Here is a 26010-nt window from a genome sequence, read left to right on the forward strand (position 1 = left end):
CGGTACTTGTCCACCGTGGCCTGCTGGATGAAATTGCCCGCTGCCCCGGAATCGAGGTAGGCATCAGCCGTGAACCGCGTCTCTCCCGTGGTCACTTGCACTGTCCATGTAACTGGGTCAGAGAGGGTCCCAGCACCTAGGGTGGCCTCTCCTACCAACCCTAGGCTTTGGAGTTTCCCGGCCTCTCTGGACAGGAGCGTAGCAGGTGGGTGTCCTCACCACAGTAAAAGCAGAGGCCCTGGGCGAGCCGCTCTGCTCGACGTCGTTCAGACTGCCGCACTCGGTCGATCTGCATGGGCTCGTGGACGGGAATCCCAGCTGTTGATGACTGAGGAACGGAGGACTTCTGCGGAGGAGGAGAATGCCGTACCGGGCGTCTCTCCCGAGATAGCTCTTTGGAGCGCTCCTGAAAACGTATGTCCACACGAGTTGCTAGGGCGATCAGTGCATCTAGGGTGGAGGGCACGTCCCGACCCGCCAACTCATCCTTGATGCGACTCGAGAGTCCTTCCCAGAAGGCGGCTGTTAGGGCCTCATTATTCCACCCGAGTTCTGAAGCCAAAGTGCGGAAACGGATGGCGTATTGACCCACCGTCAGTGTCCCTTGACGTAGGCGGAGGAGTGATGAAGCAGAGGCAGAGGCGCGTCCTGGCTCGTCAAAGGTACTGCGGAAGGCCTGTAGGAACTGTTGAAGATCCTTGGTCATGGGGTCCTCCTTCTCCCACAAGGGGTTCATCCACGCCAGCGCCTCGCCCTCTAGGTGGGACATTATAAAGGCGACCTTGGCTTGGTCGGAGGCGAACAGATGTGGCAGCTGCGTGAAGTGAAGGGAACATTGGTTTATGAAGCCCCTGCAGGTCTTGGGATCTCCAGCATACCGAGGAGGTGACGCCAAACGGAGTCGGGAAGCATCTGAAGAGGCTGCCACTGGTACGGGAGCCATGGCTTGCCTGGCGGGGGACCTGGGTGCCGCAGGCGTCATTGATGCTTGTAATGTGTACAGGCGGGTGTCCACGGAGGTCATGAATTGCAGCATGCGGGTCTGGACTTCACGCTGGCGTTGGAGTTCCTCTTGCAGGGCCATTAGTGCAGCAGCGGGATCCATGGCCTGATCTTACTGTCACGGCCGGGCGGTCGGGCAGACCCAGGAGGTGGATCCACTGGACCGAACTCGAAGATGGAGGTAGGGAGTCCGGCAGCTGAAGCACTGAAGGGCAGCAGGATAGTCCGTGCAAGTGAAGACAGCGGAGGAGTCCCTGGGACCACGGAGTCACAGAAGGTAGTCTTGGTGACGTAGCTCAGGTTCGGAGGCCGAGATGATATCAGGCGGAGTCCGGAACCTCTGGAGCAAGATGACGGGTCACCGCAGGGATCCGAGATGGCAGGTGCTGTCGGATGGCAGACGGACAGCGTGCGGGGTTCGGGATACGGCAGACTGGATGGCGAGGCAGGTACGGCTCTACAAAGAGAGATAGGTGAGTACAGGCACATAAACACCAGGAGACCTGACTCCTAGCTCAGGGAACACGAAGATCAGGCCCCGCCCCCTTGGACAAGAACCCCCTTTATACCCTGAACCTGACTAACCTCATTTCCTGTTACTGGACGCTGGCCCTTTAAGAAAGGGTCAGTGACCGCGCGCGTGCCCTAATGCGCATGCGCGCGGCCCGGGTGCCAGAAGCCAGGGAAGGAGGCTGCGAGGAGGACGCAGGAGAGCCGGCCAGGGCCTGGGAAGATGTCGGACGCCGGGATCGGCGACCAGAGGACCTATGGAGGACGGGCACCGGAGGCTGGGACGAGGGGAGCGTGGCAGGTGAGCCGGGGAGCGGAGCTGAGGACCCGGGGAGGGGAGCCGAGGACCCGGGGAGCGTGACAAATACTATGGTGGCCCTCTGCCACATATTGCATTCTGTTTGTGGTTCTACCTACCAAGCATTATGTCATTTTTGGTAAAAGTTGAATAAAGTATATCGTAAAAGAAAAAGTGGTAATGGCAATGGGTGGGGTAGTGTAAAAGAAAATCCCCATACCATGGCTAAGAATACTTCTAGCAGCATCAGAAGTTCTATCGTCACCACTGGCACCAGCCATCCGAGCAGTAGTACTAGCAAACGCAGACCACAAATGGCCACCTTTGTCTTTGGCAAGCATAGTAGTGTGGAGGAAGTATAGGACTATTATAGAATATATTACACGTCACACTTCTCAGCCACGTAATAGGGGTAAAGCTGGGCTCTACTGCTTGTAAGAGGGAGGTGCTTTAAGGGAAGGAAACTATAAGCAATATGATTAATCCCAAGCACTCAATCAGACACAAAGAAAAGAAAAAATGCCACTACCACATAGAGCAAAGCCAAGCCAACGTTTCGGCTTATGTTAGGCCTTTGTCAAGCTCTTGCCTATAAAAAAATAAAGACTATTTACACACCAAACAGTGATATATGACATAATTTACATAAATACAAGGAAAATGTACACACATACGTGGTAATAGAGCGGTGGACTAGACGGATTGGACGTTTGAGGAAAATGCCATAGGTAGGGCACACTTCTCAGCCACAGCAGGATGATGTTACCTCTGACAGAGACACCGTCAGTTTGAGTGTTGTGCAAAGAATGGTATGCCTGATCACAAATAACCAAGAGGGATAATTTTTGGACTGATTTTACATTTTAAAAATATGAAATGTCTGTTATTTGTCTGTGCTATTAAACGAACTATTGGTTAGTACTGGGTTTCCATCCATTTCTATGGTGAGTTCACTTTGATATAACCTAGGCTGTGTTTGTTAACGAGACAGAATTGGGTTGGTTACAGTCTTAGGAAAATTCAGTCTTTTCAGGGCAATTGAGAGGGAGAGTGGGAGAGAGGGAGAGTGGGAGAGAGACAGAGAGAGCGAGGAAGTGAGAGAGGGAGAATGGGAGAGTGAGAAAGAGGGAGAGTAGGAGAGAGGTGAAGTGGGAGATGGGTGGAATGGTAGAGAGGGAGGGTGGGAGAGAGACAGAGAGAGGAAGAGAGAGAGGGAGAATGGGAGAGTGAGAGAGTGGGACAGAGGTGAAGTGAAAGATGGAAGATGGGTGGAATGGGAGAGAGGAAGAGAGAGATAGTGGGAGCGTGGTAGAGAGGGAGGGTGGGAGAGAGGGAGAGTGGGAAAGAGGGTGAGTGGGAGATGGGTGGAAAGGGAGAGAGGGAGAGTGTCTTCTAGTGTAAGCTGGTACCTGCTATATCTTACTATTGCTATAACCTTTTGTCAGTAGCTGCATAAAAATGGTCTAATTTAAAGAATATTAACTAATATATATATAAATGAATCCTAAACATTTCTGTTATTAAATACTCCTATGGTTTTCTGTGAAAATGTAGAGTGCACATAAAGGAAATAGCAGGGTCTGCACATCCTCTGCAACCACCCAAAGACCGCTCGATCTTTATAAATCCATTCAATCCTACTTTCAAGCTGTGTTCTCGGTTTAGCGACCCTTTTAATAACAACAATTGCCAGACCAAGCATTTGTTTCTATCAGCATTCAATATTCTTTGTTTCCATGTAACAGCTGTTGCACTTCTGAGCTTGTATACAAGCTTAGATTAACGCACGAATTACTCGAGATTTGGCTGAGACATCCTGGAAAATTAGCCGAGCATATACACGAGAGGCATTACATCTGCAACGATCTTAATGATAAATTATCATATGTTACTAATTACTAAGCCAAAGTTCCTGAGCAATAAGATAAGGATATTAGTACAATGTGAAACAGGTTATTATGAGCCAGGATCTGAACAACGATGATAATGTGTGAATATTAAATCATTGTGGTGGGAATGGTCTAGGAATGTCACCTAAAGCTAGCCACGGATTAATTGGTAATGATCTGTAAAAAGCGACAAAAATGCTCTGGAAGACTTGGTAGGTCTGTTACATGGATAACTAATTGTTGGGTTAATGAGAGATTTGCAACACTTAACGGGGTCGGCCATTTCTTATTTGTTGTTGACTTATCTTTAGGATAGGCCATCAGTATGTGATCTGTGGGGATTCGACACCTGGCACCTCTACTGACCAGTTGTTACCAGCAGCAGGGGCATTTGGAAACTCTCGGAAAATGCTGGAATACAACAGCTAGGTCATTTTTTATAGTGTTTGTGTCATGCGGTGTTCTGCTTTGCACTCGTAGGGTATCATAGCGGCATCAGACTCTGTTCACATTGTAGAGTCTGACAAGCAACCTGAGGACTCCTAGTTGTTCAGCCTGAGTCAGTCCGGCAGGAGTTACTTCCTCTTGGATTGTGAACTACTCCTAAGATCTCAGGCTGCTAATGACCATTCACCGCCACCTTCACTCTTTATAGGGTGCCAGTTTCTCGTTGCTAAATATAGCTCAGCGTTGCTTCACTCAGCGTTGCTTCAGCGATACCGGTTCTTTCATGGTGATCCAGAGCCTGGTGATCTGTTGTGTGCTTCCCTGTGGGGTGTGGAAATATCCCTGTTGTTAGTTTTTTTCCTCCCTGTATTTATTTCTTCCTGGGCACTTATTGTCTCTCCCCTGTGACTGATTACTGTGTGCATGAGTTTGTTTTTTTCCCTGTCTGTGGTATTTGTGGGGTTTGCATCTCCACTCCTGGTCCTCTCCTGGGTTTGGAGAGGGGGTGTTAGATCAAGGTTGAGACAGGAGTTAGGGTTATGCTGGTGGTCCAAGCTTTGCTACCATTAAGCGTACCTCTAGGATGAGGGCTAGCACAGGGTCCTTAGTCTGAGGGCCAGCTTAGAGGTCCCTACTTCAGTTCCCTGCTAATCCCGTGACAGTCTGTTGCCTGGTAATGGAGATCCATCCCCTATTGAAATAAATTGGGAGTTGATCTTCAATATTTAACTACAGCCACTATAGTTTTCAAAGAGCTGTTGTCTTCCAACAGCATCCGAGAACTTCCAATTGGTAACAGCTAATCGACGGATGTGTTGGCTGTTGCACACCCACTGATCAAATATTGACAGCCTACACAATTTGAGAATAATTTGAGAATAAACTATAAAGACAGTTACAACTGATAACTGTATATTCCTCGAAAAATGGTCTGTTATTTAGGTTCATCCAATTGTAAGAGGTGGTCATGCTTCCCCTACTGTTTTATGCTAATTGTCTGTGTTGTAAAGATAAGGTGTTTTAGGTACCAAATATGATGTTAATGCATTTAATAAAATGATTATTACTGCTGCTAGTGAAGAGCAGAACCCTGATGTAGCAGAGTCGGGACCATGTAGAGGCCGACGCCACCCAGCGGTTGGGTAAGAAAAGTGGTAGATTAGACGTTAGATAAGATAGGGGAGAAGTGATAGCTGGCCAGTGGATTGGTTAGAGAGATGGGCCTTGTGAGAAGGAGTTCTGCAGAAGGGTTCAAGGAGTAAAGACATTGTACGGTGTCAGGAGCCAGTCAGGGAACCCTGAGGTAACCTCTTAAAAGTTTGGAGCCTACGGAGCCCAGGGAAGTCACACGACTAGACAGCCATGAGGGCTCAGAAGTGGACAGTGATTAGAAGATAAGTGAGGAAATAGAGACACAGGTTCTCGGCAGCTTGTGGACTAGATCCAAGATAGTGGGGATAGGTCAAGTGAGAGTACCCCATAGAAACAGTAACTGAAGAACCGTCAGGAGTGAGGCCATGTCTGTCATAGAGTGGAAACACTAAACTGTTCAAGTTTTGGTTTGCTAAGAGTATTCAGGTGTTTGTTTACTTCATCTACGATAGGGACCGACTACGTGGTTATGGGCACCAACCCAAAGAATGCAGTAAATTGTGCACACCCCGCCCAAAGTCATACACACACTGACTCTCTCTGGCGAAGAAGTGTGGAGCTCCCTCGGCCAAATGTCCATACCATCCTTTACAATCCTCTTTTCATAGGCAGTGAATACTCACCCATATGTACCCCAATATATGGAAAGCAAACAATCCACAACCCCCTATTTCTTGGAAGGATAACTGATATGAAGACACGGAGCGCCACAAGGAGGACATGGTGTCAATTCTGACTTTGCTATGGGTTCCATTATCCTTAATGTAGTCATTTAATTGTATCATGTCAGACATTAAGAATTACAGAATAATTGTTAACAACTTGCCTTTGGTTTCTTCCAGTCCACACGAGGTTGTTCTCGGCCATCATAGTTTTTCCACTGTTGTAAGATCTGAGACACTCTTGCATCCGTGTAGTTGACTAGTTGAAAACCTGTTACATTGGCTCCTGCTTCTTTAAATTTCTGTAATTCGATGTCCATGAAACCCTGAAAAATTACAATTTGTGAGCAAGAGCATGGGTTTATAGCATATGAAAGTGTTGTGAGAATAGTTGTTTTGTCCTAGATGCTGGGAAAAATGACCTCTTCTAGTTTTGGTGATATGTCTTGAAGATGTTTGATGACTTTGTTGCCTAATATTTTTGGACTATGCTTTGATTTTGGTTTAATTTTCTTATAAAACATTATGGTAGCCTTGTGTCATGATTGACTCCTGGCTCAGCTGGAGCTGAGCCTTTTTTTTAGTTTCACTTCTGATGCAAGTCACGTTAGGGGTTAATCCTTTCTGCCTCGTCCTGGAGGTCAGGCTGCTTTATTAGGGCACTGTTTCTCTTGGACTTCGCCAGTGATACTTCTGGCTCTGCTGTGTTCTGCTCTTGAGTGACCTGTTGTCTGCCCTGCCCCCTCCTGACCTCCATGTTCACCTGACCGGTTAACCTCCTGTGTTGTCTGTTTCCATCAGTGTCTCTCCCGCTGTCTCCCTGTTCGTTCCTTATCTGTTTACCTTTATTCTGTCTTGTCTTCCCACTCCCCCTCCTTTCTAGGCTCTGATTTCCCGGCTACTGACTATTTGCTTCCCTCTGACTACGTTTAGACTTTGCCCTTGTGTACTTACAAGACCTCATGTTGTGACACGGCTTTCTGACGATTCTACTGCCATCTGGTGGGCTTGACTAGTATTACCTCTGCTAGGGAATTCCCTGCTCATACGTTTCCTCTACTTTTACGCCCCCTAGTGGTTTACCAGCTAACTACCTTCTCAGATAGTTTCAGGAATCCTCTCAGTCCCACATTACTGCGCTGTACTGCTATTGTACATCTTAGAGTACAGCGTGACACCTTGTATGGTCAAAGTTTAACTGAGGTCTTTTGGGTCTACTACGTAAAACAAGTGCATATCCCAATGCTTTTTCATGTAATATCCTCACAGTCAATAGGTATAAAAAGCTTAAAGGGAATCTGTCAGCAGTCTTTTACTATCTCATCTGAGAACAGTATCACTTAGGCAAAGAGGCCCTGAATCCAACGAGATATCACTTAGATTACTGGGTGCAGCTGCTTTGACACCATCCAGAATTTAAGATTTTGCATGTAGCAGAGTCCATACATGCCTACACTAGGCTTTCAGTGCACATTTACATAGACAAAAACTGCTAATCACAGAAGGGGCAGAGTCAGACTACAGCTCATGTGCTCCTCAGACCCACTAATGATAAAGTTAAGAGGTTTAAACTAGCATTGCAGGTAAACAAAAACACACTTTGTGATAAGAGACACAGGGCTGAATTCCCTGTTTTAACTATTGCAGCATGCTATTTTTTCTTTGGAAAATGTAGCCCAAACCTGCTGACAAAGTCCCTTTAATTGTGGCATAACTTAAAAATGTAGAATATACTAGAAAGTGATACTTTTAAAGAAGTTTTTCCACTAACAAAGTTAATTTTTAAAGTAAAATTTAATCAATAGATCTTGGAATAATAATAATTTCCACAATTGGATGTGATTAAAAAAATGTTCCTGTGTTGAGATAATCTTATATATGTGTCCCTGCTGTGTACTGTGTAATGGCCGTGTCTGACTGTAGAGGGTTATGGTCTGATCATACCACATCTCCTGGACAGAGGAGGAACCGAAAGAGTATAAAGACATTACAGCAAGGGATCAGAGCTGATTCTTTTTGCGAGGTAAAGCATTTCTCTGACTTTTTTTTAAAAAATGTTTTACCTCAAAGAAAGAATTTTTGCTGTAATGTCTTTATACTTTTAAGGGGGCTTTACACGCTACAACATCGCTAATGTGAACTCGTTGGGGTCACGGAATTGGTGACGCACATTCGGCCGCATTAGCGATGCCGTTGCGTGTGACACCGATGAGCGATTTTGCATCGTTGCAAAAACGTGCAAAATCGCTCATCGGTGACATGGGGGTCCATTCTCAAAAATCATTACTGCAGCAGTAACGAGGTTGTTCCTCGTTCCTGCGGCAGCACACATCGCTCCGTGTGACACCGCAGGAACGAGGAAGCTCTCCTTACCTGCCTCCCGGCCGCTATGCGGAAGGAAGGAGGTGGGCGGGATGTTACGTCCCGCTCAGCTCCGCCCCTCCGCTGCTATTGGGCGGCCGCTCAGTGACGTCGCTGTGACGCCGCACAGACCGCCCCCTTAGAAAGGAGGCGGTTCGCCACGCACAGCGACGTCGCCGGGCAGGTAAGTAGTGTGACAGGTCTGGGCGATGTTGTGCGGCACAGGCAGCGATTTGCCCATGTCGCGCAACAGATGGGGGCGGGTACCCACACTAGCGATATCGGTACCGATATCGCAGTGTGTAAAGCTCGCTTTAGTTAAGGCCCCATTACATGCTACGATTTATCTGATGATATGTCGTCGGGGTCACGGTTTTCGTGACGCACCTCCGTCGTCGTTAGCGACATCGTTGCCTGTGACACCTACGAGCGACTCCTAACGATCTTAAAAATTGCGAAAATCGTTGATCGTTGACACGTCGTTCAGTTTCAAAATATTGGTCGTCGTTTATAATGCAGCAGACATATTGCAACGTTTGACACCCTATCAACGACGAACAACATCTTTAGTGCATCCGTCATCAGTGACGCGGGCGTGTCGTTAAGAGCAATGCTCCACGCCTCCTCCGCTCTGATTGGTGGTCCCAACTGCGTTCTGATTTGGCAGCCATGGTTGATGATATGGACAATTATACGCCTCTGTCGTTGCCGGAATCGTTGGGAGGAATGCTGTGTGACGGTGTCCACACAACCGCCTTGGTCAAACAATATATCGCTGAACGATGTAATGCCGTTTGTGAGATGTGTACGTGTGACCGCTACAAAACGACCTATGAGCGATCACGGCAAATCGTAACAACGATCTGGGCGTATCACATTGCTAACGAGATCGCTAGCGATATCGTTGTGTGTAAAGTGGCCTTTAGTCCCCCCCGGCCTAGGAGCTGTGGTATGATGTATGGTCAGACATGGCCATTACACAGTACATAGCAGGGCACATATATAAGAATATCTCAGCACAGGAACATTTTTTTTAATCACATCCGATTGTGAAACTTATTATTATTCCAAGATCTAGTGATTAAAATCAACTTTGTACATGGGAAAACTGTTGGCTTCAGATTGGATGACTGTATGCTATACTTAATAAGTTCTCTTTCATCTAGAGACTATAACTGGGTCAGAAGTTGGACCCATCCAATACGTAAAAGACAAATAGACTGATATCATCAAAGCTTCTACCCCAGAAATCAATACACACAGTGCCAACATTTTGAGACTTTTTCCATTTTCACAACATTTTCTCCCAGCTCCAAAAAAGCGGATGGAGCTGGGGTGTTATGACCCCCTATTCGTCAAATTTAAGATATCTGATGTCATAACTTTTGCTCCAGTCCCAGACTGACGTAAGATTTGTGATGAGCCTCACACATGGACACGCCCCACTTTGAGCCTCGCTTAATTCATAAAGAGGCATGTGATTCTTTCAAGATTGGTGTAAAATTTGCACATAAGTTTGGAGTATTGATCCTTTAGTTCCTCCTGAGATAAGCCCCCTCATGACATGTCTAAAGCCGTTCTCTCATGGAGAACTCTGGTGCTCTTGGCAGAGCGAGCTCTCCTTTGCATGGCAGAGTCAGGCGAGATAGCTACCACCCGATCCACTGTTTGGTGGACATATATTTCCCTTGTATGGGGGTCTATATTCATTCTGCCTGCTAGAATGGAGGTCCTGAGTGTCGGCCAATCCATATGCACTAATGGGGCAAACTAAAAAGAGGACAAATGCTACATATAAGGCTTCCTTCACACATACATGTCTACGGTGCGTGTGATGTCCATATTCACATGTACTGGAGACAGGGCCACACGTAGACCCATTAAAATCAATGGGCTTGTGCACACGTCCGTGTTTTGACACAGACCATGTGTCTATGTGGAGTACACACGTGCCCATGTGCTCCACACGGCAACATATCCGTTTTCTGCCGGCAGCATGGATGTCACATGAATGGCACACTGATGTGGTCCGTGTGGACACATATGGGAGGAAACACATGTCACTGAGATATAAATGTATTTTTATACTTACCTGTCTCAGGCACTGATGTTGCTTCTGGGTCCCACTCATTATGCCTCATGAATTTTCACTGCACTGACTGCGGAGCCAGAAGCAAGTGTGACAGCAGCAATGGAGGCACCAGCGCTGGAGACAGTTAAGTATCACTGAGAAATAAATGTATTTTTTACTTACCTGTCTCTGGTGCTGCTGTAACTTCTGGGTCTTGCTCATTATGCCTCATGAATATTCACTGCACTGACTCCTTACCGGAAGCAAGTGTGACAGCAGTGCCGGAGACAGTTAAGTATCACTGAGAAATAAATTATTTTTTTTACTTACCTGTCTCCAGTGCTTCTGTTGCTTCTGGGTCCCGCTCATTATGCCTCCTGAATATTTACTGCACTGACTGTGGTCCCAGAAGCAAGTGTGACAGCAACACCAGAGACAGCAGAGCTGGAGACAGTTATGTATCACTAAGAAATAAATATATTGTTTTACATACCTGTCTCCGGCGCTGCTGTTGCTTCTGGGTCCTGCTCATTATGCCTCATGAATATTCACTGCACTGACTGCGGACGCAGAAGCAAGGGAGACAGCAACACCAGAGACAGCAGAGCTGGAGACAGTTAAGTATCACTAAGAAATAAATATATTGTTTTACATACCTGTCTCCGGTGCTGCTGTTGCTTCTGGGTCCCGCTCATTATGCCTCATGAATATTCACTGCACTGACTGCGGACCCAGAAGCAAGGGAGACAGCAGTGCCAGAGGCAGTTAAGCATCACTGAGAAATAAATGTATTGTTTTACTTACCTAGCTCCGGCGCTGCTGTTGCTTCTGGGTCCCGCTCATTATGCCTCATGAATATTCACTGCACTGACTGCGGACCCAGAAGCAAGTGTGACAGCAGCGCCGGAGACAGTTAAGTATCACTGAGAAATAAATGTATTTTTATACTTACCTGTCTCCGGCGCTGCTTTTGCTTCTGAGTCCCACTCATTATGCCTCATGAATATTCATTGCACTGACCGCGGACCCAGAAGCAAATATGACAGCAGCATCGGAGACAGTTAAGTATTACTGAGAAATATATATATTTTTTTACTTACCTGTCTCCGGCGCTGCTTTTGCTTCTGAGTCCCATTCATTATGCCTCATGAATATTTACTGCACTGACTGCAGACCTGGAAGCAAGTGTGATAGCAGCGCCAGAGACAGCAGAGGCGGAGACAGTTAAGCATCACTGAGAAATAAATGTATTGTTTTACATACCTGTCTCCGGCGCTGCTGTTGCTTCCAGGTCCCGCTCATTATGCCTCATGAATATTCACTGCACTGACTGCGGACCCAGAAGCAAGTGTGATAGCAGCACCGGAAACAGCACGGACGTGTGAAGGGGCCTAACATGTTTTCATGATTCTCTTTGGTCACTAGTTGTCTCCTAATATTCCAAATTTATTGCTGTCATTATAATGTATGACTTATCCCAAAATACTGAAGATAATTAATTCTGAGTGATTTATTTCTTGCATTTCAGAGTAAATGAATTGGAAATGTCTTTTGTACGCTTTTTGTACACTGCGCGTTCTGTACAAATTGGAAATATTTTTTTTTTATTTTGTTTTCTGTAACAAAGGCTACAATTTCAGAGCAGCTGCTAACATGCACAGAACGCTGCGGCGCGGCATTGTTCATCGGTTCCTTTGGCAACACATGCAAAGCAATGCGTGCGCCACATGCTTATCAACAATGCCTTCCATTTGCACAATGACCCAGCACAGAACAAACTCCAACAGTGAAACCCGCCTCTGCAAATTCCTCTAAAATCCTATACTTCACTTACCAGGTTTGCAAGAATATAATGATATCCGACAATGTTTTTTTCGAGCTTGATGATCTGCAAGGAAGAGAAATCTGGTTAATTACTATCACAGCTTCACTGAACACATTGTGGAAAATGGTGTAGGCGTTCTGGAGCCTTACGTAACTGAACGTGTGGTCAAGAAAAAAAAATGACAGGAGAACAGACTGCACCGGGTAATGAAATAAAACCGATCGAAACGACTGAGAGACATCAAATACAAGACGCACCATAGAAAATGAATGAAAGTAATATAATAAAAACATATAGAAATATACAACATATAGAAACGCTGGGAAGGGATTATAGCTCCAACTGCTATAGGAAGATATTCACTGAGCAACAATATAAATGCAACACTTCTGTTTTTGGTCCCTTTTTCATGAACTAAACTCAAAAATCTAAGCCTTTTTTTAATGTAAACAAAAGGCTTTTTTCTCTCAAATATTGTTCACAAATTTGTCTAAATCTAAATTTTACAGTATTGGGAGGTCTGGGATGACATCTCCGTCCACCACCTTACACATACTCTCCACTTTACTGCACCATCTCGCATCTCCTCCCTCATCTCTGTCTACCACCCTACACATACTCTCCACTTTACTGCACCATCTCGCATCTCCACCCTCATCTCTGTCTACCACCCTACACATACTCTCCCCAGTGCTGCATATAATCTCCACAGTTCTGCATCTCCTCCCTCATCTCTGTCTACCACCCTACACATACTCTCCCCAGTGCTGCATATAATCTCCACAGTTCTGCATCTCCTCCCTCATCTCTGTCTACCACCCAACACATACTCTCCCCAGTGCTGCATATAATCTCCACAGTTCTGCATCTCCTCCCTCATCTCTGTCTACCACCCTACACATACTCTCCCCAGTGCTGCATATAATCTCCACAGTTCTGCATCTCCTCCCTCATCTCTGTCTACCACCCTACACATACTCTCCCCAGTGCTGCATATAATCTCCACAGTTCTGCATCTCCTCCCTCATCTCTGTCTACCACTCTACACATACTCTCCCCAGTGCTGCATATAATCTCCACAGTTCTGCATCTCCTCCCTCATCTCTGTCTACCACCCTACACATACTCTCCACTTTACTGCACCATCTCGCATCTCCTCCCTCATCTGTCTACCACCCTACACATACTCTCCATTGATTGTACTGCACCAAACTGCATCTCCGTCTACCACCCTACACATACTCTCCAGTGCTTCACATATTCTTCACAGTTAATGCATCTCCTCCCTCATCATTGTCTACCACCCTACACATACTCTCCAGTGCTGCACATAATCTCCACAGTTAATGCATCTCTTCCTTCATCTCTGTCTACCACCCTACACAAACTCTCCAGTGCTGCACCATCCTGCATATCCTCCCTTAACTCTGTCTACCACTGTACACATACTGTACTCTCCCCAGTGCTGCACCATGCTGCCTCTCCTCCTTCATCACTGTCTAACACACTACACATACTCTCCACAGTACTGCAATGCCCTACATCTCCTCTCTTAACTTTGTCTACCACCGTACACATACTCTACTCTCCACAGTTCTGCACAATTCTGCCTCTCCTCTCTCATCTCTGTCTAACACCCTACACATTCTCTCCACAGTGCTGCACCATCCTGCCTCTCCTCCCTCATCTCTGTCTACCATCCTACACATACTCTCCACAGTGCTGCACCATGCTGCCTCTCCTCCATCATCTCTGTCTACCACCCTACACATACTCTCCACAGTGCTGCACCATCCTGCCTCTCCTCCCTCATCTGTCTAACACCCTGCACATACTCTCCACAGTGCTGCACCATGCTGCCTGTCCTCCTTCATCATTTGCTACTACCATACACATACTCTCCACTCTCCACAGTGCTTCACTACCTTTCATCTCATCTCTTAACTCTGTTTACCACCTTAAACATACTATCCACAGTGCTGCACTGCCCCATATCTCCTCTCTTAACTTTGTCTACCACCATACACATACTGTACTCTCCACAGTGCTGCACCATGCTGCCTCTCCTCCCTTATCTCTGTCTTCCACCCTGCACATACTCTCCACAGTGCTCCACCATGAAGCCTCTCCTCCCTCATCTTTATCTACCACCTTACACATATTCTCCACAGTGTTGCACCATCTTGCCGCTCCTCCCTCATCTCTGTCTACTACCCTACACATACTCTCCATAGTGTTGCACCATCCTACACCTCCTCACTGTCTACCACTCTACCTTTGCTCTCCTTTCTATCAATGATTTAAAACAAACATCCTTCTTAATCAGAGCATTCCACTCCCGTCTCTAGGACTTTTCTTGAGCTGCACCAGTTTTCTGGAATGCACTACCCCAAACAACCTAAATGGGAAGAACATATAGCCTTTATGGAAAATATTGCCTTTGGATGCATTTAAACCCAGTTCACATTGCAAAAATACTAACAACCTAGACTCTGTGGTTCCTATTTAGTTATGAAAATCAAGAAGCGTTTTACGGACTGAAATGTGATGTGTATGGGTAACTAAAGTATGTATACAACAAACATAGAAGTTGGTAGCCAGTGTTCCATAAATGTTGTAAAGTAGATGTCTCTGCGGATAATGTTAACACTACCTGGGTGAGGATGGCATTCAGTCGTTCCGACTCGCAATCTATTACAACCTGACGGTCTTTGCTTTTGTCCAGATCTTGAAAAAGTAAGCGGTAGCCTTCTTCTGTGGTGGTGAGTATGTTTACCGCTGTGACTTGCCAGTTTTTCTCTGCTGCTGTATCCAGTACTTTTTGAAGAACGGATAAACCTGGAAATAGAAGAGGTAATGGGGTTTTCTGGGGAATAGAAAATTCATAAATTCATTGTCAAGATGTTATCCCATATCAATAGGAAAGAACTTGCTGATTGGTGGGGACCTGACCGCTGGAACCCCTAGAAATATCAAGAATGAGACTGTGAAACTCTAATAATGGAGCTTTGCAAGGTCCAATCCTCAATGGAGGTGTAGTGCGCATGCGCGACCTATGCTCCATTCATTCTCCAATTCAAAAACAGGAATAGCTTAATTCAAGATGGAGCTCTGCAGAGCCCCATCATTGAGGTGCCCGAGCCCCATTCTCAATATTGCTATCGGTTTGTCAGCTGGGTTTGAGGATAACTTGCAAATAAGTGTTAAAAAAAGCAACCTTTGGTGCAGTTGCATATTTTTTTTTACCCCACCCAATCTGCATGTCGCTTGCTCTGCCTTGGCAATTCTGATATGAGGATCTGTTAGTGCCCCTATTCTACATTTCCCACAATGCAATGTGTTTGCTATCTGTGGCAGCCTTGTCTTCTCCCACTTTTCACAGCGCATACCTGGAGCATTCACTGCACATACGCTGTGAAAATAGTGATGACATTGGGGGAGGAAAGTTGGCTGTTGAGATCCAGTGCGGAATGTATAGAAGAGTGATCCCCAACCTTTCTGAACCTGAGAGCCACATTCAGCTCTAAAGGGGGCTTTACACGCTACGATATCGTTAATGTTTTATCGTTGGGGTCACGTGGTTAGTGACGCACATCCGGCGTCATTAACAGTATCGCAGCGTGTGACACTGACCAGCGACCTTAAACGTCCTTCAAAGTGGTGAAAATCGTTCACCATGGAGAGGTCGTCCTAAAACCAAAAATTGTTAATGGTTGTTTAAAGATGTTGTTCCTTGTTCCTGCGGCAGCACACATCGCTATGTGTGACACCGCAGGAGCGAGGAACCTTACCTTACCTGCGTCCCGCCCGCAATGAGGAAGGAAGTAGGTGGGCGGGATGTTCGTCCCGCTCATCTCTGCCCCTCCGCTTTGATTGGCCGGCCGGTTAGTGACGTTGCGGTGACGTTGCCGTGATGCCAAACGCATCTCCCCCTTGAGGGAAGGATTGTTCGGCAGTCACAATGACGACGACGACCAGGTAAGTGCGTGTGACGCTGCCGTAGCGATGATGTTCGCTGCGGCAGCGATCACACGATATCGCACGACGGGGGCGGGTGCTTTTGCGTATGAGATCGCTAGCTATCGCTAGAAATATTGTAGCGTGTAAAGCCCACTTAAGAGATGGTCCTGAGCCACATTCAGCTCTAAGAGAGGATCATGAGTCACATTTAGCTCCTCTCCCTCACAGTAGTGACACCCAAAGCCCCCATTTCCAGTGTAATGAAAGCCAAAGCTCTTTGTCACACGGTGTATGGCTCAAAACCTGCCGAGTGTTGGGACTACTTCTGATGCTGTTCACACAACAGAGTCAGACATTCAACATGGTGCTGCTTTTGAGTTGCACGGACAGACTTCGACCAGGTGTGCTCTTGTTAATAATCAGTCTTGCAGGAATTAATTTCTGCTAGCCTGTGGATTACTGCTTGCGTCACATGTTGTACGAAACCTATCACAGTCACTTCCGCACTTTTTCAGTTGGTGGAACCTGGTCTCCTATGCCGATGATAGCTTTATGCAATCCCAGTCCTTGAGCTTTGAGATCCAGTTGTTAGTGAACTTCTGTGTGCTGTTTGGTGTGTTGTGGAATTACTCTTGTTTTCTGATTATTTCCTTCCTTTCTTTAGTTTAATCCTGAGCACGTATTGTCTATACTTCTGTGAGTGATTGCTGTGAGTTTGACTTTTGTTTTTCACCCTGCCTGTATTGCTTGTGTGGGATTAATCACTCCTGTCCTGGCCCTCTCCTAGGTGGATCAGAGTTGTTCAGGAGCTAGGGTAAGGAAGGCGGCCCAAACATCATTACCTTCAAATGTATATTTGGGATTAGGGTGAGCCAGGGTTTCTCTAGTGTGAGGGCCAGTTTAGACACCCAATTTCCTAGTCATCCCATCACACCCTGTGACATTTTTTAATAGAAATCACCACAGACAGTATACCATACTCCATTCAGATTTTCTCTTTTCTCTTCTGTATGAGGCTACTCACAAATGTCACCATCTGAAGGCTTACTATTCATAGCTGTTTGCAAGATCTGGTACTATTTGTACCTGACGTGTTCTCCTGGCTTCCAGACCTCCAGCTTATATCCTGACCACGGCTCCACTCTCTCTCTTTGTACCTGACGTATTCTCCTGGCTTCCAGACCCCTGGCTTGTATCCTGACCTCAGCTCCGCTCTCCCCCTTTGTAACTGATGAGAATTCCTGGCTCCTGACCTTTGGCTTGTCTGACTACACCTCCACTAGTGTATCTAGTGACATCTAGTGTTCTAACATCACATCTCTCCTCCACTAGTGTATCTAGCAACACTTAGTGTTAGCGCATCCCACGTGAGCTACACATCATAGGCCCGTAGGTCACACATGGCTCCCGAGCCACATGTTGGGGACCCCTGGTATAGAACATGAATCAAAGATCAGTGGCAGAAGGGTGATCTGATCACTTGACTCTCTTAGGAATTGCTGGATCTGTGATTAAATTGACAAAAGAGGAAATTCCAAACATGTTTTACAATTGCACATTTTCACATGAATTAAAGAGAATTCATAAAGCTATAAATTACAAGAACATATACCAATCAGCCATCATATTAAAACCAGCTGCGGAATAGTCAAGTGAATGGGAAAATATTGCAATATCTTGCTCCACCCTTAAGAAAAGTACAACATTAATTAACAAGCCTGCAAGATTATGTGAACATTGGAAAGGATGTTGTGCTCGCTCAAGTGCCCTTCAAACAGATGATTTTTTATGCACAGAATAATCTAATATTCATGGCTGCTATATCCTAATTATGAGCCCTCAATTTAATGAGGCTGGATGCCACCTTTAATCTGTCTCCTTGCCTATAGTCCTATGTCAGACTTTCAACCATGGAACCATCTTACCTCGGTCAGCATCATAGATGTACACAAACTTTTTCCACTTGTAATATTCTATAACACTAATAAGAGCATCCTGAAGTTCCGGTCTGAGCTGTAGAACAAACTGATTGGAGGTGGCTACGGGGAAGCTGGGGGTGATAAAGCAAACGTGGAGAGCACCGCAGAATGATGTCAGCATGTTGACTGTCTTCCGGTCATAGAATCCAAATATGGCGTACACTCCCTTGGCAAACTGTGAACAAACTGAAAAAAAAGAGAACGGAGGTGAGAAAGCTATCCACAAACCCGGTAAATAATATACATTAAGAATTTATTATATTAGACAACTTGTTTCATACACATCGGGCACAATTTATTATTGATTTTGTGCCTTTTTTATCCAGTTTTTGGTATATTTATTATTGATTTTGTGCCTTCTTTTGCCTAGTTTTTGGTGTATTATTGATTTTGTGCCTTCTTGAGTCCAGTTTTGGCGTATTTATTATTGATTTTGTGCCTTCTTTTCTCCAGTTTTTGGTGTATTTATTGATTTTGTCCAGTTTTTGTTATATTATTCATTTTGTGCTTTCTTTTGTATAGTTTTTGGTGTATTTAGTATTGATTTTTTACCTTCTTTTGCCCATTTTTTAGTATATTTATTATTGATTTTGTGCCTTCTTTTGTCCAGTTTATAGTGTATATATTATTTATTTTTTGCCTTTTTGATGTATTATTGATTTTGTACCTTCTTTTGCCCAGTTTTTAGTGTATTTATAATTAATTTTGTGCCTTCTTTTGACAAGTTTTTGGTGTATTTATTATTATTTTTGTGCCTTCTTTAGTCCAGTTTTTGGTGTATTTATTATTTATTTTTCTCCAGTTTTGTTGTATTTATTATTGATTTTGTGCCTTCTTTTGTCCAGTTTTTAGTGCATTTATAATTGATTTTGTGCCTTCTTTTGTCCAATTTTTTATGTATTTATTATTGATTTTGTGACTTTTTTTCTCCAGTTTGTGTATTTATTATTGATTTTGTGCCTTCTTTTGTCCAGTTTTTAGTGCATTTATAATTGATTTTGTGACTTTTTTGTCCAGTTTTTGGTGTATTTATTATTGATTTTGTGCCTTCTTTTCTCCAATTTTGGTGTATTTATTGATTTTTTACCTTTTTATTTGACCAGTTTTTAGTGTATTTATAATTGATTTTGTTCCTTCTCTTGTCCAGTTTTTGATGTAGTAGAGATTTTGTGCCTTCTTTTGACCAGTTTTTAGTGTATTTATAATTGATTTTGTTCCTTCTCTTGTCCAGTTTTTGATGTAGTAGAGATTTTGTGCCTTCTTTTGCCCAGTTTTTAGTGTATTTATAATCGATTTTGTGCCTTCTTTTGCTCAGTTTTTAGTGTATTTATGATTGATTTTGTGCCTTTGTTTGTCCAGATTATGGTGTATTTATTATTGATTTTGTGCATTCCTTTGTCCAGTTTTTTGTTTGCTAGTGATTTTGTACCTTCTTTTGCCCAGTTTTTGGTGTATTTAATATTGATTTTGTACCTTCTTTTGCCCAGTTTTTAATGTATTTATAAAGGATTTTGTGCCTTCTTTTGCCCAGTTTTTAGTGTATTTATAATTGATTTTGTGCCTTCTTTTATCCAGTTTATGGTGCATTTATAATTGATTTTGTGCCTTCGTTTGTCTAGTTTTTGGTGCATTTATTATGAATTTTGTGCATTCCTTTCTACAGGTTTTGGTGTATTTATTATTGATTTTGTGCCTTCTTTTCTCCAGTTTTTTTGTGTATTTATAATTGATTTTGTGCCTTCTTTTGTCTGGTTTTTCATGTATTATTGATTTTGTGCCTTCTTTGTCCAGGTTTTGGTGTATTTATTATTGATTTTGTCCTTTGTTTTGTCTGTTTTTTGGTGTATTTATTATTGGTTTTGTTCCTTCTTTTGTCCAGTTTTTGGTGTATTATTGATTTTGTGCTTTTGTTTGTCCAGTTTTTGGTGTATTGTATAACCCACTAAAGAGGAGAGGATATAATAGTGGCTGCAGTGTGGAATAAAACATTTTTGTTTTTCGCCTCTTTGTTGTAGAGATATTGCCAGTCAAAGTATTTGGCACCTAAACACCTAACTTTTGTTACATCCAAGTGGATGTTATCAGATGCTATCAGAGTTTTCACTCTGGGCGTGTACTTCTTCTTACTGTATGAGTTCCCCAATCATACGCAGGCGGCAACACAGGAGTAAAAGAACACACCCCATATTCGCTTAGGTTTTCAATATGTGAGATGTAATTGTTACACACCTGTTCCGGATCTGGGCTTTGCCCCACTTACCCTAGACTGCTGAACTCTGTTCTGCTCCATGTTGGGCTTTACTTTTAGCATTCATGTGTCCTGAACACCTGTGACCTCCTGTGCTTCTATTACCTGCCTTCCCAGTCTCCTTTCTGCCTACAACTTGCAGTGCTTCTACTACCCATTTCTTGTGTGGCTCAGCTGCCTGCTACACCATCACCCACGGCCCATATTTTCCCCTAGACCTTGAACTTGGGGGATCTACATCACCAGGTTAGCTGAAATAGTAATAATACAGCTCTGATCTCCTTGGCTAACCTCATGCATGATTAAAAAGTACAGCTGAGTTTATCTGTGTCACATCACAAACCCTTCTATCAGCTCTCATCTACTCCTTGCACTGTCAGCTGTGCTGTAAAGCCCTTCCACCACACTGTCTGCCTGAAATTGTGTAAATAATCACACCTATGTCTGTGGTGCTCAAGAATTGCTTTAAGCATAACAGACATAAGTTTAACTCATCTTAAAGTGAACTTGTCAGGTTAAATTTGTTCCCAGAACCACGAGCAGTTCTGAGTGCATATTTCTAATCCGGGCGTAACTGTCCCTGTATCTAGTAGCATAGATAAAGAGATCTTTAGAAAAAGTATTTCTAAAGATCCTTTATGATATGCTAATGAGCACAGGGACTATTTGTATGGACGATTTTTCCCCCAACTAGTCCGGAAGTGCCGGGACTTCTGATTATGTGAGCCTAAGCCCGGCATCTGGGGTGGTGATAACAGACACAGGTACACGTGTCACCACTGATGACACTGGGCAATGGGCATTGAATAACATGTTAGCACTCCCCTATGGGACTAGTTGGGGGGAAAAAATGCCTTTGCGACTAGTCCCTGCAGTCATTAGCATATCATAAAGAATCTTTAGAAATGCTTAGAATGATTAAAAATTGATGATTAGAATGATTAAAAATATGTACCCAGAGCTGCTTGTAGTTCTGGCTGCATATTGGACCTGAAAGGTTCCCTTTAAGCTCAAGGGGAGGGACAGTACAGCAGATCTGACAGTGCTATAGAGGAGAGCTGATAGAAGGGGTTGTAATGTAGCACAGCTAAACTCAGCTGTCCTGCCCTTCCCACCACAGGGACCTTATCTGAAAGATGTGAATCATCTGTGCTCTACTATCACAGCACTTTTTACTCATTCAATAGCTTATATAAGAAGATCAGATCCTTCAATCTCTCGCACACTGAGAAACGTAATATACTGTAGGGGTGTGTCCTTTTTTAAGCTATGTTGCTGCCTGCTTCTGATTGGTCAGCATCATACAGAGAGAAGAAGTACATGCCCCCAGTGAAAACCATCTGACAACACCCACTTGGACTTGACAAAACAACTAATTTGGTGTCAAATACTTTGATAGCAAAAATGTCCACAATGGAAAGGTGAAATTTAATTAAAAATCAAAAAACAGTGTTTTGGAGAGGCGTGACTTCAATCATTAATAGAGTGTCTACCATAGATCTGAGCCTCACCCTCTTTGTATTTATCCTGGGTTATATCGAAGACCTGAAGATGGAGGAGGAAGGTAAAGTGTCGGTTGCCCGTATGTTATATAGGGCAAGGAAATTAATAGCACAATATTGGATCTCAGATCAAGTTCCATATCAGAGTTTGTAAAGCCTGCTTTACATGTTACGATTTCGCATATGATATCGTATGCGATCGTAACCGCCCCCATCATATGTGCGGCACGTTCAATTTTGTTGAATGTGCCACACAAACGATTAACCCCCGTCACACGTACTTACCCGTCCATAAGACCTCGATGTGGGCGGCGAACGTCCACTTCCTGGAGTGGGAGGGACGTTCGGCGTCACATCGACGTCACACGGCAGCCGGCCAATAGAAGCAGAGGGGCGGAGATAAGCGGGACGTAAACATCCCGCCCACCTCCTTCCTTCCGCATTGCTGGCCGGGAGCCGCAGGACGCAGGTAAGATCTGTTCATCGTTCCCGGGATGTCACACACTGCGATGTGTACTACCCCGGGTACGATGAACAACCTGACGTTCAATTTATGAGGAATGAATGACGTGCATGCGATGAACGTTTTACCGTTCAATCGCAGTCGCACGTAGCTGTTACACACTACAATGTACCTTACGATGCCGGATGTGCGTCACTTACGACGCGACCCCGCCGACACATCGTAAGATATATTGTAGTGTGTAAAGCGGACTTTAACAAGATCAATTTGATTGGAAACCCGGAGAAGGGAATATATTTAAAACGGAATTGTATGGACAAATTTGAAAAGATCTGGGCCCTGTGAATAGACGACTCCGGTCTGTTATCTAGGGATTTATTTAGGTTCCGATTAGGTTTGTTTTAAACCATGGTATAAATAACTGAAATGCTATATGGATGCGGGAACTGTATTTTCCTTCTATGGACTCATTGCTTGCTTTTGTCTAACTTTTGGCATACATGATGTTAACCGGGATGAGAAGTTTGATGATCCTGGTCCTCTCGTATACCCTTGGACATTGTATTTTCTAAAGAGAACTACTACATCTATTCATCACACGTGGTGAACAGTCAAATACGTGATTTTTTTTTTCACTTGGGGGGAGTGAGGGATGGGGATTTTGGGGTTATGTTGACCCCGATTTTGTATGATTTATATATTGTATAAAACCTTTAATAAAAAAAAATTTGGTTTAAAAAAAAAAAAATAAAACTTTTATTCCACCTTGCAGCCACTATTACATTGTGTTTCCAAATTTGGTGAAAGGTACTGACTTCCAAGCCATAAGTAACAGATTCTCAAATACAGGAATCAAAATTATTATTATTATTATTTATTATTATAGCGCCATTTATTCCATGGCGCTTTACAAGTAAAAAAGGGTATACAAAAATCTCACAATATTTGTAAATCATAAACAACATATAGCATAGATTTCTCTTGTAATCACCTTATTTCTTACTAAATAAATTTCTAAACTTCACGTCTCAAATAAATGTCTCTCCATGGAAATAGACTACCGCAACCCAAGAGTATCCTGATCCTGCAGCCATACCCTCATTCATCTGTCCCTTTTGTTTTTATAGCCCAACAAATATAAGTTTACTGCAGAAATAGGATGGGTGGAAAAAGTATGGCTACAGGATACAGTATGACTACATTACAGAGATTGTAGTCTGTTACTATGGTAACATATAGGCGCTACATGGAGAAAGCTGGGACATTTTAAATCAACATGATTCATAACTTTTCTTTTGAAATTGTAGATGCCTTAAACCAATAAGCAAATGTCAAAGGTGCTTATATCCCGTTTGTAAGCCAAAAAATACATCTGACAAGGCCAAAAAATCAATACTTTTTCTACAATAATCAGGAAATCGATATATATAGTATAAAAACAAGAAAACCTCCCCCCACGGCTTTATCAGTAACTGGAGATCAGAAAACTCCCCCTCTTCAGCTCCATCGAAACATTTAATGAAGACACGGCAGTGACACTGCCAAGCTGCCACCAGGGGGAGCCGGAGCTCTGCAGCAGAAGACACTACACAGAGCAACAAGAACCAGGAAGTAGATACACAGTATGTGCTCGTACACTGCCTCACAGCACAGCTGGGGAGCAGAGCTGAGGGGCGAGCGAGGAATGGTCAGACGGGCCGGGTCAAGCACAGCACGGGCAGAAGGATGATCGGAGGAAAGAGCAGAAGCGGAGTCGAGGTCAGGCCGAGGTCAGTACCAGAGGAAGCAACCGAGTGGGGAGGTAGGAGAGGGGACAGAGGAATGGGGGGATGACTAGGGGATGAACACAGACAGGGCACGGGGGCACAGGCACAACCAAATCAGGATAACACTTACAGGACCAGCAATCACAGGCAAAACAGCGCTAAGCTTATAGCCATCGCTGGTTCACTGGAGATGTCAGTTTTTAAAGCATCCGAGCTCCAGAAGTGAAGTTCGGGAGAAGGCTCCACCTCCTAGCCATGTGGAAGGGGAGGCAAAGCCATGACAGACACCATCAGGGGCGTTCTAGGGTTACTACCGCCAAGAGTTCAGACAGATATGGTAAAAAGGGGCTAGGTTGCCACCACCTGCATCAATATGGCAACTGCAATTGGTGCCATATGATCTGTGGCATAACTTGGACTTGTGGACCCCAATACAAAATCTCCAACAGGACCCTCTATTATGGGTCAAAAGTAGTATAGGTCCTCTCATATATCCCAAAGGAGCCCCTAGGAAAGCCTTTACACCCTCACCTACTAATCTCTCTAATTTTTCGTATCACTATTGCCATTAAAAAATAAATAAAAATCCTTGCAATTTTTACACTAGCCACTGGGTCTAATTTAAAGCACCACTACATTGTTTTTTGTGTTTTTGTTTTGTTTTATATTTTACCGCCGGCATGGTATCATTAATGCATGTCCCCTAGCCCTAGTAATATACTTATCAGCTGCCATCTTCTTCTGTTCTTAACACTGCTCCGGTCATCTTCTAACCTGCCAGATTGTGCTTATGTTTACTGGGCAAAACAGAGGCCACGTCTCAATTTAAGTCTATGTAAGCCACAATAAGGCTCTCATAGACTTGTACTAAGAACTTCTAAATGGTACTTCTCACTTTGGGTCAGTAGGAGCTTTGGTCACAAGATGGTGAAAATTAGACTGGAGAGGCACCAGGAAGAGCAGAAGACAGTGGCTGGTAAGTATAAAACTAGGGGCAGGGAACAATTAATAGTGATATCACTCTAGTGGTGAAATAAAAAAATGTGAAAGGCGAAAGTGGTGCTTTATGACTCCTACCTCCTATTGGGTGCACGGACATTAGCAGCTGTAGATTGACTCTGACTTTTTTGTATAAAAGTCTTCTGAGTTTCCAATCTGAGCATGCTCCCATGAGGGCAAAGGTCTTTGCGAAAGGAGGACAAGAAAGTGAGTGGTGACATCACATACTGCCATGATAATGAGTCTGCTGAAAAGCTTCATGTAAAGTCTCTAAGTCTCTAGAATAAAAGCTATATATAAAGCTCAGTGTATGTATGTATGTATGTATGTATGTGTGTCTGTATGTCCACTAAAGGAATTTGCACCGTCGCATTTACAATCATGAAATTTTGCACAGACGCCCCATGTGACCCAGGGAACGTAATAGACTATGTTTTGATGGGAAAAATTAACACCGCGCTTTACAGTTACTCTCAAAAATCCTGCCTCCATTAAACTGAATAGGTGGGAGCTGCAGGCTATTAATAGCAACTGTTAGGGGTTGCTAAAGGAACAAAATAAACTGTTAGTATAAGAAGCTTATGTGTGAGGTAATAAGATGTCGGTGGAGAGAATGATAGAGAGAGACAGAAAGAGACAGACAGAGACAGACATGGAAAGAGACAGACAGAGATAGACCTGGAAAGAGACAGACCTGGAAAGAGACAGACCTGGAAAGAGACAGCCGGGAAAAGAGACAGCCGGGAAAAGAGACAGACCTGGAAAGAGACAGCCGGGCAAAGAGACAGCCGGGCAAAGAGACAGCCGAGCAAAGAGACAGCCGGGCAAAGAGACAGATGGGCAAAGAGACAGACCTGGAAAGAGACAGACCTGGAA

At 44.2% G+C, this 26010-nt stretch overlaps 1 protein-coding gene across 4 annotated transcripts in view; it reads right to left on the bottom strand.

The window, feature by feature from the left end:
* Positions 1 to 26010, bottom strand: part of GRIA1 (glutamate ionotropic receptor AMPA type subunit 1) — a 370258-nt gene that overhangs the window by 135456 nt on the left and 208792 nt on the right. For 2 of the 4 annotated variants that reach the window (XM_075344320.1, XM_075344319.1), the window contains exons 3-6: positions 18103 to 18342; positions 14871 to 15055; positions 12227 to 12280; positions 6125 to 6286 (exon numbers count right to left, since the gene is read on the bottom strand). In XM_075344320.1, the coding sequence (XP_075200435.1) occupies positions 6125 to 6286; positions 12227 to 12280; positions 14871 to 15055; positions 18103 to 18342 (641 nt within the window). Of the gene's footprint in view, positions 1 to 6124; positions 6287 to 12226; positions 12281 to 14867; positions 15056 to 18102; positions 18343 to 26010 lie in introns of all 4 variants that reach the window. The other 2 variants (XM_075344318.1, XM_075344317.1) reach the window with 1 other exon arrangement.

The sequence above is a fragment of the Anomaloglossus baeobatrachus genome, chromosome 4, assembly GCF_048569485.1.
Source record: "Anomaloglossus baeobatrachus isolate aAnoBae1 chromosome 4, aAnoBae1.hap1, whole genome shotgun sequence".
NCBI classification, from domain to species: Eukaryota; Metazoa; Chordata; class Amphibia; order Anura; family Aromobatidae; genus Anomaloglossus; species Anomaloglossus baeobatrachus.